This window comes from Lathamus discolor, chromosome 2 (genome assembly GCF_037157495.1).
Source record: "Lathamus discolor isolate bLatDis1 chromosome 2, bLatDis1.hap1, whole genome shotgun sequence".
Lineage (NCBI taxonomy): Eukaryota > Metazoa > Chordata > Aves > Psittaciformes > Psittacidae > Lathamus > Lathamus discolor.
Genome location: NC_088885.1, coordinates 155,973,684 through 155,993,003, shown reverse-complemented (window position 1 = coordinate 155,993,003; position 19,320 = coordinate 155,973,684). Strand labels below are relative to the sequence as shown.

The 19,320-nt window shown below is 40.0% G+C and overlaps 1 protein-coding gene across 7 annotated transcripts in view; it reads left to right on the top strand.

Annotated features, from left to right (window-relative positions):
- The window catches only part of TRAPPC9 (trafficking protein particle complex subunit 9), a 600,540-nt gene that overhangs the window by 369,451 nt on the left and 211,769 nt on the right, over positions 1-19,320 (top strand). The window contains exons 22-23 of one of the 7 annotated variants that reach the window (XM_065669016.1): positions 1,302-1,370; positions 5,676-5,814. The exons of 5 other annotated variants lie outside the window; for them this stretch is intronic. In XM_065669016.1, the coding sequence (XP_065525088.1) occupies positions 1,302-1,363 (62 nt within the window). In that variant the 3' untranslated portion in view covers positions 1,364-1,370; positions 5,676-5,814. Of the gene's footprint in view, positions 1-1,295; positions 1,371-5,675; positions 5,815-19,320 lie in introns of those variants that run through there. One more of the 7 variants, XM_065669015.1, reaches the window with a different exon arrangement.

Here is a 19,320-nt window from a genome sequence, read left to right as displayed (position 1 = left end):
AAAGTCCTTGGTCAGACTAAACATTACTGAGCAATAACTAAAAACATCGGTGTTATCAGCGCTGTTCCCAGGCTGAAAGTCAAAACCACAGCACTGCACCAGCTACTAAGAAGGAGAAAAATGACTGCTGCTGCTGAACCCAGAACAGTGGCTGATACGCCAGGGTGCTGTGCTGTTATTTAGGAAGTCTAGACAGGCTAGAGATATGTGGACAGAGGAACCTTTTGAAATTCAGCAATTGCAAGTGCTGCACCTGCAGATGAACCCAATGCACCAGTACAAGCTGGGGGATGACCTTATGGAAAGTAGGTCCTGAAGGACCTGAGGATGCTGCAAGTTGTCCATAAGCCAGCAATATTTCCTTGTTGCCAAGAATGCCAATGGTATCCTGGGCTGTATTAGGAAGAGCATTGGCAGTAGGTCAAGGGAATTAATCCTCCCTCTCTACTCAGCTCTGCTGAGGCCTCACCTCAAGACTATGGGGCCAAACTCTTCTCAGTGGTGCCAGGTGATAAGAGGCAGTGGTCATAAACTGAACCACAGCCAGTTCCACTTGAACATGAGGAAGAACTTCACTGTGAAGGTGACTGAGCATTGAAATAGGTTGCCCAGAGAGGTTATGGAGTCTCCTTTCCTGGAGATATTCGGGAGCCATCTCGACACAATCCTGAGTAATGTGCTCTGGGTGACCCTGCTTGAGCAGGGAGGTTAGAGTAGCTGACCTCGGGTGATCCCTTCTGACCTCAGCCAGTATGTGATTCTGTGGTTCCTCTTCTCTGAGCTGGCCTATGTTCCTTACAAATAAGCCTGTGGGAAAATATTGACCAGCAAAATTTCGTTGTTCAGAGGCAGCACACGTAATGCACACATTAAATTCAGTCATTTTCTTGTGAACTTATGTAACAGCAATATGGAAATCTTGATGAAATCTGAGTATGGTAATCCAAATATAGAGTTGTATTTTATATATTCCCTTTGCACATTTTCAGTTGTAAGTTATTTTTATGTTTTCTTTTTTTGTAAAGTGATATTTTTATACCAAAGATTTTAAGATGTTATGTTAAAGCTATACGGGTTCCCAACATATGGATAGATTTTGATGTACTTGAATCTTTAGAGCATCTTGGCTACACCAATCCTGTTGTTACAAAGAGCTGTAGTTCTGAAAAACTGAATGAAATTCAGGAATGCTCAGATGACTAGAAAAATATATTACAGGGATTAGGAGGGAGCTCAATGTATTTAAGAATACAAGGTTATGACATGTTGATTACAATCTATGCATTTGCTTTGAGGAATAGGAAACTGGAGATGGAAGGAAAAAGTGGTGATGGCAAAGAAATATCCAGCAGCTGGAGACTGAAGCTAGGTATGTTCAGACTTGAATCTGGTAGCTTTTCTGAACAGTAATATCAACTCACTGATCACAGGCGCACTCATGTGAAGGGTGTTGGATTTACCATCGCTCAGCACCTGATTGATGCTTTCGCAGGAGTCATTCCAGCGCGAACACAGATGAGTTGGAGGAGTCTGGTGGTGTGTGTTGTAGAGGTCACTCTGCAAGTTCTAAGAAAAGCTGTTTTCTCTCTTAAGTTATGGCTAATGTGGGTGGACATGTTAGAGATGGTGCAACCTATAGAAATGACAGTGTGACCTGTGGATGATCTGGTGTCAGGTCTCCTCAGGGGTGTGATGCTCTCTGAACTTAAATGGTTTGCTAATATTCCGAATGCCCTAATTCTTTTATATGTAATAGGCAGACTGACAGGAACAGTCACTGCCTACATCATAAGAAGATGAAGTCCAGTTAGAGGCATGAAATCATAGAATCAGAGAATCATAAAATAGTTAGGGTTGGAAAGGACCTTAAGATCATAGAATCATAGAATAGTTAGGGTTGGAAGGGACCTCAAGATCATCTAGTTCCAACCCCCCTGCCATGGGCAGGGACACCTCACACTAAACCATCCCACACAAGGCTTCATCCAACCTGCCCTTGAACACTGACAGGGATGGAGCACTCACAACCTCCCTGGGCAACCCATTCCAGTGCCTCACCACCCTAACAGGAAAGAACTTCTTCCTTATATCCAGTCTAAACTTCCCCTGTTTAAGTTTTAACCCATTACCCCTTGTCCTGTCACTACAGTCCCTGATGAAGAGTCCCTCCCCAGCATCCTTATAGGCCCCCTTCAGGTACTGGAAGGCTGCTATGAGGTCCCCATGCAGCCTTCTCTTTTCCAGGCTGAACAGCACCAACTTCCTCAGGCTGTCTTCATACAGGAGGTGCTCCAGTCCCCTGATCATCCTCGTGGCCCTCCTCTGGACTTGTTCCAGCAGTTCCATGTCCCTTTTATGTTGAGGACACCAGAACTGCACACAATGCTCCAGGTGAGGTCTCACAAGAGCAGAGTAGAGGGGCAGGATCACCTCCTTCGACCTGCTGGTCACGCTCCTTTTAATGCAGCCCAGGATACGGTTGGCTTTCTGGGCTGCGAGCGCATGCTGCCGGCTCATGTTCATTTTCTCATCGACCAGCACCCCCAAGTCCTTCTCTGCAGGGCCGCTCTGAATCTCTTCTTTGCCCAGTCTGTAGCTGTGCCTGGGATTGCTCCGACCCAGGTGTAGGACCTTGCACTTGTCGTGGTTGAACTTCATCAGGTTGGCATCAGCCCACCTCACAAGCGTGTCAAGGTCCCTCTGGATGGCATCCCTTCCCTCCAGCGTATCAACCGGACCACACAGCTTGGTGTCATCAGCAGACTTGCTGAGAGCACTGTCAATTCCACTGTCCATGTCACTGACAAAGGTGTTGAACAAGACCGGTCCCAACACCGATCCCTGAGGCACACCAGTTGTTACTGGTCTCCAGCCGGACATCGAGACATTGACCACAACTCTTTGTGTGCAGCCATCCAGCCAGTTCTTTATCCATCCAGTGATCTATCTATCAAATTGATGTCTCTCCAATTTAGAGACAATGAAATGTGTGTTCCTGTTCTCCTTTTCATTGCTAAGTAATACTATAGGTATGAAGCGATAGTAGCCAGCATACATGGGCAATCATCTTTCAGAGTAGCAGACTTTTCTGCTCCATTATCAGGTACATGATTCATCCCATTGCATGACTTTGATTGAAAATAACCATAGTACAGTTCACACTTTTTTCCAGTGCTAGCTTAATACAGTAGGCTGAGTTTTCCAGAGGAGGTTAAAAAATCCAGTGTTTACTGATCACAGAATCACAGAATCACAGAATCCCAAGGGTTGGAAGGGACCTAAAAAGATCATCTAGTCCAACCCCCCCGCAAGAGCAGGGTAACCTACAGTACATCACACAGGAACTTGTCCAGGCGGGCCTTGAATATCTCCAGTGTAGGAGACTCCACAACCCCCCTGGGCAACCTGTTCCAGTGCTCTGTCACTCTTACAGTAAAGAAGTTCTTCCTGATGTTAACGTGGAACTTCCTATGCTCCAGTTTACACCCATTGCCCCTTGTCCTATCACTGGATATCACTGAAAAAAGCCTAGCTCCATCATCCTGACACCTACCCTTCACATATTTGTAAACATTGATGAGGTCACCCCTCAGTCTCCTCTTCTCCAAGCTAAAGAGACCCAGCTCCCTCAGCCTCTCCTCATAAGGGAGATGTTCCACTCCCTTAATCATCTTTGTGGCTCTGCGCTGGACTCCTTCAAGCAATTCCCTGTCCTTCTTGAACAGAGGGGCCCAGAACTGGACGCAATATTCCAGATGCGGCCTCACCAAGGCTGAGTAGAGGGGGAGGAGAACCTCTCTTGACCTACTAACCACTCCCTTTCTAATGCATCCTAAGATGCCATTTGCCTTCTTGGCCACAAGAGCACATTGCTGGCTCATGGTCATCCTCCTATCCACCAGGACCCCCAGGTCCCTTTCCCCTTCACTACTTTCCAGCAGGTCAACCCCCAACCTGTACTGGTACATGGGGTTGTTCTTCCCCAGATGCAAGACTCTACACTTGCCCTTGTTAAATTTCATCAAGTTTCTCCCCGCCCAACTCTCCAGCCTGTCCAGGTCTCGCTGAATGGCAGCACAGTCCTCTGGTGTGTCAGCCACTCCTCCCAGTTTTGTGTCATCAGCAAACTTGCTGAGGGTGCACTCAGTTCCCTCATCCAGGTCATTGATGAAAATATTAAACAGCACCGGTCCCAGCACCGACCCCTGGGGAACTCCACTAGTCACAGACCTCCAGCTAGATTCTGCGCCATTGACCACAACTCTCTGCCTTCTTCCTTTCAACCAGTTCTCGATCCACCTCACTACTTGACCGTCAAGCCCACACTTCCTTAGCTTATCTATGAGGATGCTGTGGGAGACAGTATCAAATGCCTTACTGAAATCAAGAAAAACTACATCTACCGCTCTACCATCATCCCTCCACCTAGTCACTTCCTCATAGAAGGCTATAAGGTTGGTCATACATGACTTCCCCCTCATAAAACCATGTTGGCTGTTCTTAATGACCCCCTCATCCTTGATATGCCTAGTGATGGAGTCAAGAATAAGTTGTTCCATCATCTTTCCAGGGATGGAGGTAAGGCTGATGGCAAGAACTGTGACTATTGTATGTCAAGACCTTTGATTTATTCATTCTGTTTTATTTTGTTTCTCAGTTGAGATCTTCTCTTATCCAAATCCGCAGTGATCAAGGAAAGGATGTAGGATTCCTTCATTATTTTCCCATTTCTTTCCATTTTTTTTCACATCTCATTGGATTTAGTACAATATTGGAAGAACATTATAAAATTTCAGGCTCTCAGTTATTTATTCCAAGCCACCATGAGCCTACTTTCTTTAAAACTTTGTTGCTACTCTGCATTCAATTTGCATTAGTTGCTGAAGACAATCCAGATATTGGGACTAATGCAGTTGGAATATTAAATATTTAAAATTAAATAGTGGGACATTAAGTCATGGTTTTCTGGTGTTACAAGAGGACAATCAGAATCAGAAATATCACTTTTGGGTATAAAAAGGGGGAAATTCTTTCCTGTTAGGGTGGTGAGACACTGGAATCGATTGCCCAGGGAGGTTGTGAGTGCTCCATCCCTGGCAGTGTTCAAGGCCAGGTTGGACAGAGCCTTGGGTGACATAGTTTAGTGTGAGGTGTCCCTGTCCATGGCTGGGGGGTTGGAACTAGATGATCTTGAGGTCCTTTCCAACCCTAACTATTCTATGATTCTATGATATTGGTGTACATAGTAGTTTTTAATGTGAATAAAAGTGACTTTACAGCCTTGAGAAACTTGTGTTTCACATGTGGGACCTCTATTTTGCAAGCAGAAACCTGTATCAGTGCCACACTCATGTAAATTATCTATATTTACAAGTTAAACTACATTATAAAATGTATTTTAAGATGTTTTGGTATATGGATTTAATACAGCTATTTAAAATGATACTAATTGTGAAAATCATTACTGACCATTGAGTGATAATAAAATGCATCTTTATTATTTTTTACTAATCAGTGGTACATGAAATAATGTGTTTCCTGTATATCATGTCGTCCATTCTAAAAATATCTTTTATACTGCTGTGTTACAAACTCCAATATTGACTTTTATTAAATTTACACTTAAAAAAGGAAAATTCATAGCAGTATTTCTACCTTCAAATCCCACATCTGGGATAACCGTGATCAACTTGCTACCATGGAGTGTTAAACAAGAAACCCAACTACACTCCAGAGACAAAAGGTTGGCAACTGGTGACTGGCTTCCAGACTTACTGAAGAAGGGAAAATAATCACTATGTGAAGATGTAGAGAAAAGAAATAAAAATTCCATGTAATTTTGAACTGCTTCTCTTTCTCAATCCCTAAATAATTTCAGCAGTTTTTACCCTCTTGGAAATCCAGTTTTTCTCAGTAATGTATTTATTTGCCTTATAGTCCAGGTAAAATGGTGAACCCAACAGTAGGACCTAATACTCACGTATATTAGAAGATGTACACAGATTGAGCTTGCTAGAGGAAAAATACTGTGGTTTTTGTATTCTTAGATACTGATCAGCATGGGTTTATTGCATTTTTTCAACAGTAGAGATAATTAAATGAATGGTGACTAAAAGAGGACATTTATATGACATTCAATTATTTAATGATGTAAACTGTCAAAAGTGTTTTATTCCAGGACTCTAAAAGCTGAATTTAGAAGCCAATCCAGTGGAGTTGGTGGAATTGAATTTTTCATTAGCTTTAATGACTTTTTTTTCAGTGGTTATTGTACAGGTCATCTGCAAATGCAGTAATTAAAGCACTGGTGGTAATTATATCTTACAGAAAATAACTGAAACTGAGTCTGAGTATAATGGCTGTCTTTATGCCGCAGGGCTACACCACAGGCAGGTATGCATGCTTTGTTGCCAGTTATCATGGTTTCCTTTCTATGGTGGATTCCACTGGGAAATAATTCCTCAGGAATTATGAATACCTTCCACCACATGATATTTAAGGCTCTTTTAAGGTTTTTTTCTAGTCAAATTTGAAAATAAGCTCATAGTGTCTAATATCAGAAGTGTGTTTCTTTGCCAGACAACCCTCTTTCTCAGCCCTTGGGCATTCTTCACAAATATTTCATGTACACAGTCCCAAACATTTTGACCATTAATACATGTGTGAATTAAAAATAGATGCCATAGCATATGTTTTAATTTTGACTGTCAGTGGTTTACTGTGGTTACAAACCTTAGTATTGGAACAGTCCAGTGGATAGGGTACTAGACTGAGGGGCAAAAGACCTTGTTTTCCAAGTTTTTCTCTACCCTACTGAATGAACACTATTTTCTATGTCTGTAAGAGAGGGGGGACATCTTCCTCTTTGGGGTATTTTGAGTCTAGGAGTGGAAAAAAAGATTTTAGGCCTTTTATTATTATTTTACTTTGGACTTCCTTGGACGGAGTGCACCGAAGATAGTCTCTTAAATATAATTTTAGGTTGAGTTTGACCTCGGCCATTCATTTATTTATTCAATTCGTTCATATTTCAGTTGATTCTATGATTCTGAGTTGGAACAGTCACTTAATGGTATGTTCCCTGTTCTTTGTCTATAAACATAAAGGTCTATAGGGGAGAGGATCCTGCACTTCTGTGCTTGATGTATTTCTTGATGACTTAAAATTACTGAACAGTTTTAAATAGGGATGATCATAATTAGTGTGTGTTAAATGCCCTTCAACATAGTGTCAAGTTGCACATCAACTGATTAAAATTGAGGACAATGTTGCTCCTACATAGTTTTGAGGCAAAATGTGTATTTCAGCATGGAGTACAGTGGCAGAAAAAACAAGGGAAAAGGAGCTGTGTCTGGTACTTATGGACTTCTGACCTGTTGAAGTTCTGCAGCAGAGGCCAAGAAATGGAACTGTTAATTGAGGTGTTAAGGTAAACAGATTGTCCTGTTCGAAGATGTTTTGAGACACGTGAATATGTGTAGTGTTCCCTTTCAAAGGTTAATAGTGAACTGAGAAGGTATACAATATGCTTATTGAATAGAATAGAGAAAGCTAAATGCAGATGAGTTTTGGAATTTTCTTTCTAATGTCTTTAGAAACAGATGAGAGCTGTGTCGTTTGCTTCATTAGTGTGCAGAAGTTATAAATGTCTTAGCTTTGGGGGAGTTTCTCAGGAAATACAGTTACTTTGGGTTTTGAATCATCTGTTAAAGTCCCAGGTTCTTGTTGACAAATCAAGATTCCATATGTGAAGCAGAATTGTAATTTCTTGGATTTTACTCTTATTTTTGCTCACAGTTTTACAAAACACTCTAGTCTCAGGGAAAAGTAGTATTATTACTTCAGCATTTTGAGTTTTTAGTACTGTGTGGCTTCCAGAATAAGTACAAACTCTTTCCTGGGAAACCCTGTTTTGAGTTTGTAGTAAAAAGGGATTTAAAGCTTGCAGATGTTCCAGATTTGGAAGCAGGCCAGACTAGAGCTACAAGCTGATTTTATACCCTATAAGGGTAAATAGATAAGAGAGATTTTACCAATACTGTACTAGCAGATCAGACTTCTCTTCAGAGAAAGCTACCAATTAAAAATCTCCCTCTTAATACTTAGTTACGTATTTTGGTTCTAAAGGTCAGAAGTCATGGGCCCAATTCATGTTCCTGTTGAAGTTAGTGAGGTCTGTCCTTCATCAGTATGTGACATTGTGGTTGGGAGAAGCTTTTCATTCTGCGTGTGTGTCACTAAGCACTCAGGAGCCTGACTCCGAAGATCTGACTCAGTCTACCTCATGCAAGGGTAAATGGAGATCTTTCCCAAGGAATGACTGTTTCATGTAGGAGTCCTTTGTATATAATGTGATTTGTAGTAAACAAAGAGAATTCTATTCCTCATAAAGTGCTTGCACACAATTCCCATTGGCTCATCCAGGGAGTATTTGTTCTTTCTCATCTGATCTTATAAAAGTAATGTCTACAGACCCTTAAAAATCCTGCTTTGTACCACTGGTAAGCTGAGGGGTGATTGCCAGCTTTTTTCTGCTGGTTGAGAAAGAATGGTTTGGTAAAGAGGGACAGTCATTAAAACACTTGATATGAGCCTGAGTGGCATTTCAGAAAACCAAGAAACTTTTTGAAAATGGGTAAAGATATGGCAAATTTTCATTGGCCTTATGTTTCAGAGATGTTTTGTGAAAAAGCTTTTGAAAGACTTAGTACCATTTTCCCTCCCTCTGTTGGAAAATTCAGGTTTTCTTAAATGTCAGATTTCTTGACATTGAGACAAAAGAATTAAAAAGGTGTGTTGCTCCTTTTTTGTTACCTCCCACTACCAGAAGATGAAGCTCTTTCCTTTATTTCTGAAGTATCTGGTGCAGAGATAGTGTTGGACTCGATGAGTCTTCTGTGCAGTTCAGCACAGTGATTTCCACAAACTACCATGAAATTGCATTACTGATCTATATGAATAGCTTCTGCGAAAGCATCCTATCCTTATGACTCTTTAAAAAAGCATAATATCCTTAACATGTGTTGTTTAAACTCAGAACTGTTGGCTACTCCTGTTACAGCAAGTGGGGGGAAGGAGCAAGCAGAATTTGTTCCACTCTAAGACACTAGAATATAGTGGATCTGGGTCAGCAGCTGAAGCTTGCAGGCCTTAGGAAGGAATCCATGAAAGAATGAAGATACATATCACAACATCAGTATTGCTTACCAAACCTGTCTGATGTTTTGAGCCTTCTAGATTCCTCCTGTGACTACATGCCATTTTGGTGGTAATAGAGAGTGTTGACAATAGCAGACTCTATCCATATATTGAAAGAATAGATTGCTTTTGACAGACGATGTAAAGACAAGTGAAATTTCAGGTTTCTAAGACATTTTGGTAGGGAGATTGTTACATTTTCCCATCTTGACAGAAGAGATTTTAAAGAACCAGCTGAAAGCACCAGTTGATGTGGTTTTGTCTGGATAATGACAGGTTCAAATCTACCTTGCAGCTTAGAGACCCTTTTAATTGTTTTGAACTGAAGTGCTCTCAGGAGGAAAAAGGAGTGTGAGATTGCCTTGAGCAACCTGCCTTTGGCTAAGTTGTGAATTTAGTCCACCACTGAGAGAGTAGCAAGCAATTCCCAAGCCAGAACTCAAGCAGACAAGGGCAAGAAATGTGTATCAGGGCGCTTACCGAACTCCTATCCATGGAGTCACTACCATATGTGCTCAAAAGGATAGATAACAAGACAGTTTTGTGAATATCTGCTGGAAGTTATTTTGGGTAGAAAACATACACCCTGAATCCCTTCTGTTTCTGTGCCCATAGTTGAGTGAGTTGTTTTGACCTCCAGATTCTCAGTTGGAGGTCTAAATGGAACCTCAGTTCTCTGGGATGATTTTCTCCTGTGTAAATACAAACTGTCGAAAGGCAATGTTTGAAGCGTTGACATCTGAAAACTCTGTTTTTGCCTGATATTTGGAATTGCCTTTGAGCAAAGGTAACGTTGTGTTTTCCTTTAAATGTATAGATTTTGATATGGTGGTTCTTAATTTACAAGGTAAATTTGCTCTGCACTTATGACTGCATTGAATCTGTCTAGTAAATTATTGTACTTGTTTTCACACTGTTCTTTAGAGAGATTATTTTGGTTTTCTGAGAGAATGATGATTGAATTTATAACTGTGTTCTCTATAGCAACATCAATTATTCCAATAAAAAGAGCTATTTACTTGTTTTCTCAAAGACTTGCTGGGACTTTCAAGTAGCTCAGATGTCTTTATCACAGCAAGCGTCTGTTAACACAATGAATTCTTATGCTGCCTTCACGTACATTCCCACACTATTGAGTAGAGAGGTCCATGAAAAGGCACTTGTTGATGCCCCAGAGACCAGCTTATCACGCTTTTTGTAGACTGTTTCCCCAAATAATGCCGTTCAATGCAATGGAACTTAAAATAGGAGTCAATGGTGTTGAAAATGGTTTTGGTATTTCATGGGGCGAGTGTCACTTTAGCAGAAGTATGTCTTTGGTCTGCTGGACTAAAATAAATTTGTTGCTGTTGAATGTGAAAAACTAGGAAGCTCCCTGCTGTTTATTTTGCAACAGCAAAGACTGTTGTTGTCTGTCTGTTGGAGTTCATACTATCCTTGTACAGAATAGAGAGGCATGAAGGATGGAGAAATCTCCATTTCTGCTGATACAAGGCAATTCTATTGTAGAATATATATATATATATATATATATATATATATACACAAAATACCACTAGAGGCCTCATCCTATGCGTTTGCCAAGTGGCTACTTAAGGTTTAAGTGTAAGTCAAGATGACCGCGCTGATTCACTCAGGCTCTGCTAAGTTACCACTTTTGAACTGCTTATTGTATAGCTGATGGATTGCTTGGCATAGAAGTTACACAAGTGAAATTTCTCAGATGTCCTCTTTTAAAACTGTGTAGAGAATGATAATTAACATGGGATTTGTTTAGATTTATCTTTTTTCCCTCAGAAAGTTAATTTTCATTATGTATGTCTGACTTACACTCTGACCATGATTTCCCTTAGCCTAAAACAAGGGAAATTACCTCCACAATTGAATATTTTACTTTGATTAAAATTTTCTAGCTCATGCAGAGAGTAGTAACACGGTTTATAGTTTTTTATCTTTACCATTCAGAGGGCTCCATAAAGAGCCAGGTGGCATTAACACCAATTTGTAGATAACAAATTGAAACAGAGAAAAGGAAATGCCTTTCCTAAGATTTCACTCAGTTGACCAATCTCGTGTCCTGTGTGATAAGCAGGTGTTGTTTATCTGTAAATAACTCAACTGAATGTTGGTGAATCAGATTATTTCATGCTTCAACTCTGTCTTAGGTGATTTAGCTGTATGCTGACCTAGTCTCACTTTGCAGACAGTGTGTGCTGTGACGTTAGTGGTCCTAATGCTAATAACAGAAAAACGTTAAGTACTTAATTTTGAGCTCTTTTTTTCATCTGTGATTGTAACAGAGAATCATATCTTTCTAGAAAAAATCATATTGAAATGTAGCAGATGGGAGAGCTGAGCTGCTAAAATGTCCCAAAGTTCAACTTCAGTGCCTGGGCATTGAAGATGAGGACAGTAGGCAACCAAATCTTGATATGAAAAGCTGACATTCTGAGAAACAGCCAAAGAAATGACACCTGAGGGACAGGGATCTCCAGCACTGCTCCTGACAGCACTGGTGTTTCCTGTAGCCACTTTATTGCTGGTTTCCTCATAGCAGTGGAAGGTATTGTAGTTGTACCAATAGTTTTAGATTTGCTCTGGAGCTTGCTGTTGGATGATGCTTATAGCACATGGTTTCTGGTCATGCATTGCTTAATGCTGGTAAAACATAGGACAAGGGGCAATGGGTGTAAACTGGAACATAGGAAGTTCCACGTTAACATCAGGAAGAACTTCTTTACTGTAAGAGTGACAGAGCACTGGAACAGGTTGCCCAGGGGGGTTGTGGAGTCTCCTACACTGGAGATATTCAAGGCCCGCCTGGACAAGTTCCTGTGTGATGTACTGTAGGTTACCCTGCTCTTGCAGGGGGGTTGGACTAGATGATCTTTTTAGGTCCCTTCCAACCCTTGGGATTCTGTGATTCTGTGATTCCACAGTATCTTTCAAAACACCTAAGATGAAACAAAAGCTTCATTATTTTCTGGAAGCAGGAGGTGAAAAGTTGGAGCAAACAGTACAACAGGAGTACCTAACGGGTGGCCTGAGTCTTTTCACCTTTTGATGAGTTTCTGTTCATAGGCAGCGGTAAGAACTGCCAGCTGTACAAGATTGTTTGCAAAAGAGGATTTCAGTCATGCTGAATTCAGTAATATTTTACAAGCTTTCAAAGGCAACAACTATGATGAGTTCTTGACTCCTAAATTCTATAGCCAGGTTTGATTAAAAATCTCCATCATTTGACTTCGTTTACTCACATGAAAAAGAACTGTTCACAGTAACCTTGTTGTAGCCGTGGTAGTCTGTAAGGGTATAAATGAGGTAAAGTTTGCAAGAAGAGGTCATCTCTCCTGTTACTTTTCTCTACAAACCCTTCATTTTCATTAGCATGCATTCTTATTCTCTCGACTATAGAAAACATAATCATGTACCAAAATGACTGTTCGCTTTGAGCTTTGTCACCTCAGGCTTTACAGTGTTACTGCGATTTGGTTCTTCATTTAAGAAATTACTCAAGTACTGTTTCTAAAAGAAGTTTGGAATGTTAATTAGGTCCAATAGGTCTGTGCTGAGGCCATCAAATTAATTTTGCTTCTGTCCTATGTAGATACAAATCTCAACTTCTTGAATTGAAAAGGCTATTACATTATGTACAACCCATTGTGTTCTAGAACTTCTGTATAATGCATTTATAGTACTTATCTGGCCCAAAGGAATATTTCTGCTCATTCAGGAGAAGTTTAAAATACCTTCTTTGGACAAGGTGGCAGCCTCTTCTGTCTCTTTTTACTTCTCATTTGTGGCACAGGTCAACTGCAGTAGTTAACTGAAGTTAAACTGAAATAAGTATGTTCTTACTTAAACCATAGGACTTTTATGCCAGCTTCAGAATTCCTGGATATTTAAAACAAAATGAATAAGAAATTCTGCATCTTTAGTTCTAATAACAATGGTTATTTTTTATAGAGTCCAACATACAGAATGTTGGATCTAAAATACTTTGCAAAGTGGAATGGTAATAGGCAGAAGGAGAATTCATGCCCTTGGTTTTTTTGAAGGAGGCAGGAATTTGTATCATTGGTGTTGTAAGTCCATTCTGATCCTACTAGAGATGGACATTAAAGCTACTAGAAGATACTATGACAGGTTTGCATCCCAGGCCAAAAAGGATGATAGCCATAGAATCATAGAATAGCTAGGGCTGGAAAGGACCTTAAGATCATCCAGTTCCAACCCCCCTGCCATGGGCAGGGACACCTCACACTAAACCATGTCACCCAGGGCTCTGTCCAAACTGGCCTTGAACACTGCCAGGGATGGAGCATTCTCAGCTTCCCTGGGCATCCCATTCCAGTGCCTCACCACCCTAACAGGAAAGATTTTCTTCCTTATATCCAATCTAAACTTCCCAAAGAATAGCTGCTTAAGGAAAGCATTACTCATGCCAGCCAAAAAATGCGAATTAAAATGTAACCCGTTGTGTAAATGGATAGAATTATGAGTTTTAACCATTCCTGCGACTTTCCTTGTGAACGAAATCTGGAACACAGCGCTGTTGTGCGTTTTATGAGGTAGGGAGGATTAGAATTTGTCTCGGGACTTCTTTCATTTACTTTTTTGCACTGACTTTGGCTCTGAGTTGCATTCACATCATTTGTGTGCACCAGTTCATGCTTCACATCTCCATCTGTTTCACATAGAACTCATAAGTATCTCAAATACCCACCTAGGACGCCTAATCTGTTTATAAAAGTAATGTTGGTTAGGAAGGACAGATTTAAAATCTTCCTAAAAATTATCTGTCCCTGTCCCTGATTTGGGATTTACTGGGGGGAGATAAGGAGTAATTGCTTGATGACACTGGGGGATCTTAAATATGATTAATGAATGACTGTAGATGCACTAAGAACTTACAAAAGATACACAGGACATAGAAAATATACTTATTTTAATGTCTCACTGCAAGGACCCTTTTTTCAAGTGAATATCTCTGGGATAATATAATTGTCATGATAGTAAATTAAAAGTCTGCATGGTCCTCTGTAATTTGTTTTTGGGTTTTTTTTTTTTTTCTTTTCTAATTGTCACCTTAGGAAGAAATTATTCCAGTTACATTTTTCACAGCCAAGCTGTAAACTGTAAGTTCAGCTTGAAGGAAGCTAATAAAGGAGTGCAGTAAGAAGATGCAATTTTATGTTTGATGTCAGGTGTAATTAGAATTTTTCTCTCAGAGGGAGGAAAAATAAAAGTCCTGGTCTTGGTCCGGAGCACAAAAAAAAAAAAGTCAAGTTTCCATTTCTGATATTTCCAATGAGAAAGAGATTTAAAAAATGTGAGATAGAAGCACTTTACTGAGCTCTGTACTAAGGAGACAAGTTACCCGCTGGTAGGAGATTGTCAGTAATATCTTTCCAGGCCATTGAACTGGACCTTGATTTCTGCATCATCAAAATTAAATCAGGGATTGACGTTTTGCTTCAGAGTATTTTGATTAACATAGGTGAGTACATTTGAATAGTTCTTTAGACATATTTGCCAGTAAGCTGAATTTAACCATCCAGAAAATTGCACCTGATATTAGTAGTACATTAAGTCGACAGCATTCTCCTTTAAGCACTCAAAACTTAAACAATGTACAGTTTGATTTAATGTCTTTGAAGTTCTCCTTGGGGACACTTTTGGCATTTGAGCCTGCTATATTCCCTGCTCTTCTGCAAAAGAAATCACAGCTCTTTTCCCCAGAAGCTTTACAAGGTAAACACCATGGTAAAGTCAGTGATAGGTACAGACTTTGATTTCATATGTGTCTTTTTCATACAACCTTTGATGTTAATTCTGAAGACAAATTTGTACAGTTTCTTTTGGGCGATTCAGGGCCATGAGGCTTGGTCTTCCCAACAGCAGGTGGATTTTCATTTCTTTATTCCATTTAATTTGTTGTTCTTATTAACCTGATCCCTGATGGTATGCAGCAGTCAAGAATGCACCATTCCTTATTGCTTTTCTTTCCCAGTGGTGAAGTAGCCAAATACGTCTTCACTAAAAGTTGTTTTTATATAATAAGAATCAAGTAAAAGCTAAACATTACTGCAGGGAGACTTACTTGACATAGCTTGGGTTGTCTGCTACTGTGACTGACCAGAGATGGATAGATGTCTTTAACTTTATAAATGTTGTGATGTTAGAAGTCTAAGATGAAATAGCGCTGTGTCGTGAGCTCAGTCAGCACTCAGGAGATGAATGCATCCGTCACTAGCGTTGTGATTAAAAAGCATAAAGTGGCACAAATCCAGTAATTTATTCCAGAATTTTGTGAGGCTTTTTGCATCTTTTAAATATGAAAACTTGTGTCAGGGGTTAAGAAATATTGAACTACAGAGTAATAGATTCTGTCCTTAAAAATTATGATCCATATCATAATGAATATATGACAAAACCCCCCATGGCAATAAAGGAAGACGGCCAAATCCATGGCAAGAAAAAAACCAACAAAACACCAATTGTGAAAATATGCCCAGTAATATATCCAAAAGAGTACATGAATTATCAAAACTAGAGCATAAAAACTGAGCTGGCTCTAAGTAAATTAATTGGGTATTTGAGGTAATAGCAAGAACTTTGGTAAATGATTGATCCAAGGGAAAGCTGTGCTGCTCTGCCACATTCATCTGCGTCCACTCTGCCTCCAGTGGTATGTATTTTGACTTTTTGCTGGGAGTGCCTGAAAAGATTGCAGTCTATCTTGCATAAATCTGTTTTTTCCTAGATTTTATGAGTGTATTATAGATCTTAGCATAATATTTTCTATGTGTTAGTTTTGATTAGAAGAAAAAGTAAAGCTTTTTGATCCCTGGATCTTCTGAGATAGACTAAGAGCCTGTGGGTTCCTGCTATATGTATTAATGTAACAGGAACATGCGGAGGCCTTTGGAACTGTCATTGGAATGAAGCATTGTCGCAGCTCTGTAGAAAGGATGTCCAGGGTGGAAATGCGAACAAGTACAGCATGAATTAGCTATTTGAAGGTTTTGGTCTCCAGGCAGATTGCTGTTTGGCAAATAGCAAATTTTTAGTCCAGACTGGACAGTCAAAATTAATGAATTTGATCGTTATAAAATAATGCCTTTGCTAAAATGGAAGATCAAATGGGGCCAGTTAGGAATTGAAGAATGTTGTAGAGGACTGTGAATGCATGTGTCTTAGAAGGTCCTGTGACTGAAACACATGTGGGGAGATGAGGAACATCTCTGTGTCTTCAAGATTTTTAAGGAAGTATACACCGTTGTAATAATAGTATCTGTCTCTTAAGCAGTTTCACATATGCGATGGATGGTTAAGCCATGAAGTGATCCTCATGACATGTCTATGAATGAAGAATTCATAGAATCATAGAATCATAGAATAGTTCGGGTTGGAAAGGACCTCAGTATCATCTAGTTCCAACCCCCCTGCCATGGGCAGGGACACCTCACACTAAACCATCCCACCCAAGGCTTCGTCCAACCTGGCCTTGAACACTGCAAGGGATGGAGCACTCACAACCTCCCTGGGCAACCCGTTGCTAATAAATTCACACTCTACGGCTTAAAAATGCATGTTTCGCTCTTTCAGAAATAGCCTGTCACTCTGTTAGTGATTCAGTGGGAGACCATGGTTTTAACTTCGGTGTGTTTCATACCTAGTATCTACTTACTTGAGCTGTGTACATTGAAGAGCCATAAAAACCTAGTTGGCTTCAAGAAAAAAAGAATAAAACAGACACAAAAACCAAGGCAACAACCAAGTATATTCATTGCTACAAATACAAATACATTTAGCAATAATTCTCTCTTTTTTCCTAACATGTTTTCCATGTCCTGGATACCCTCAAATCTTTTTACTGTGTTGAATTCATGGCTTCAAGTGGTGTGTCTGCTGCCAGGTGTTAAAGATGTGAGAAGGAATCGGGGTGAAAGCTTAGTAGGACCATCTGCAGTGCAATTCCAATATCTAGAAGAAGATCCCAGAAATACCAGATTGTAACAGAATGTTTTGGCTTCTTATTTTTTACTGTTACTTTGGCAAATATAGGAAGTTGCTGTCATCCCCCAGTGATTTTTCTACAGCATCTTCCTTTTTAAGTTGCAGAAGAATGTACGTATTGGTCATCTGGGAAAATGCATCGTCTAAAGCATTGAAGACCTTGTGTGATTTGATTATTTTCAGTTCAGGTCACTACTCCAAAGTCAACTCTCTGGGCATTCCCCCTCATCCTGTCCTCCAGAGTGTCTCCATGTAGGTCTTGGGTCTTGAATCTCATGATGTCTAAGCCACTGGTCACAGATAACATCTCCAGCATCGCTGGCAGGAACAGGAAATTAAAAAGCTGAAACAGAGGCCAGCAAAGAGTATTCATAGAATCATGGAATGGTTAGGGTTGGAAAGGACCTTGAGATCATCCAGTTCCACCCCCCTGACATGCGCAGGGACGCCTCACACTAGACCATGTCACCCAAGGCTCTGTCCAACCTGGCCTTGAACACTGCCAGGGATGGAGCATTCACAACTTCTTGGGGCATCCCATTCCAGTGCTTCACCACCCTCACAGTAAAGAACTTCTTCCTTGCCTCTAACCTGAAAGTCCTCTTTAAGTTTAAACCCACTAGTACACCTACTAATGAAGGCTTGTAGCCTTCAGCATTACTGCCTGTGGCCAGTGAAGGGTGGTTACCTGGTTCATGCCCAAAGATCCTGAATTTTCGCTGTAAAATCTCTCAGGAATCACACTTTCAGCAGGTGTGGTTTTGTCCTCTCACAATGTTTTCAGGGTGCAGCTTCAGTAAAACAAAATGCCGCACAATTGAAACAATCCTGTCTGGAAAATAGATTAAAACAAATTTCAACTGAACTACTTTAGATCACTTGTATGCTTTCTCTGCTAGTCAGGAGGAGCATTTGTATAATGCTTTTCTTGAATGATCTTCTTGAATTCCACCCACAAATGCTTTTCTGGAGGGAGGGCACTGAGTCCTTCAGAGACCATGTGGCTCCTTGTGGATTTACTTAGAAATTCTGTTGCTAGGAAGCTTGTAAAGAGAAATGTTGTATGAATAACATGAATACATACAGTAGTCCTCAAATAGCCCTTGTATCCATCTGTCATGTGTCAACATTTGTTTATGGAAATATCCTTTCCCAAATGTCAGTCTACTTCATTCAAAACTTTACAAGTTTGCTGTAGAACAGTCATCTTCAGATATGCAGATGAGTCCAAATAACTCTAGTGCAAATAATAAGCTTTGACCTCAAGCGGAGAACTTTTATTGTTGAGTTGCCGCATTTCTTCTTTAGCTTTCACTGCTTTTGTTCAGCTGCATGTGTAATTTATTCTTTCTTTTTTTTTTTTTTTCTTGTTACAGATTTCATAATACCAATTTTAGCATTACACTGGGACAGAGCAAAGATTAATTTGATTTTAATTCATTTTTTAATTGCAGTTTTCTCCAAAGCTTGGGTTACATTTCTCTGTGTATTTAAATTTGCTACTTCGGTCTAACATAAATATTAACCCACTTAAAGCTATCTATTACTTTAAATCTTAGAAAAATCCTCTCTTTAGTGTAGAAAGACATTAATCTCTGTTCACCATGAAATTGCCACAAGTAAGCAAGAATGGAGTTGTACAGTTAATTCCATGTGCGTGGCATTGAATCATTATTCTTCAAGGCATTTATGAATTATCCTTTGAATAAAGAATCTAGTTTTAAAGGAAGTTTAAGGATTTAATGTTATCTCAAGATCCTAATGTCTGAATTTTCCATGTTCTGTAACTAGACTAATGTTTGTCTGGGCAAGAGATATCTCCTGCCACTTGAGGTCAAAGTAAAAGGCTGAACACTTGTGCTAGAAGCAGAAATAAACTGGAGGATATGGAATCACGATTGTCACCAAGTTGTCCCACTGTCCAGATGCACTTTGCAACTCAAAATCCATTTTGGAATGTAAGTTTACAGCAGGATCTCCATCTTTGTTACCAAGTACCATGTGTAAAATAAAGAGATCTACTCAGTGAATTTATCTTATTGGCATATTGATAGGTTGATAATATGTGCTCATGTTAGTGCATCTTCCCAAAAAGCTTCA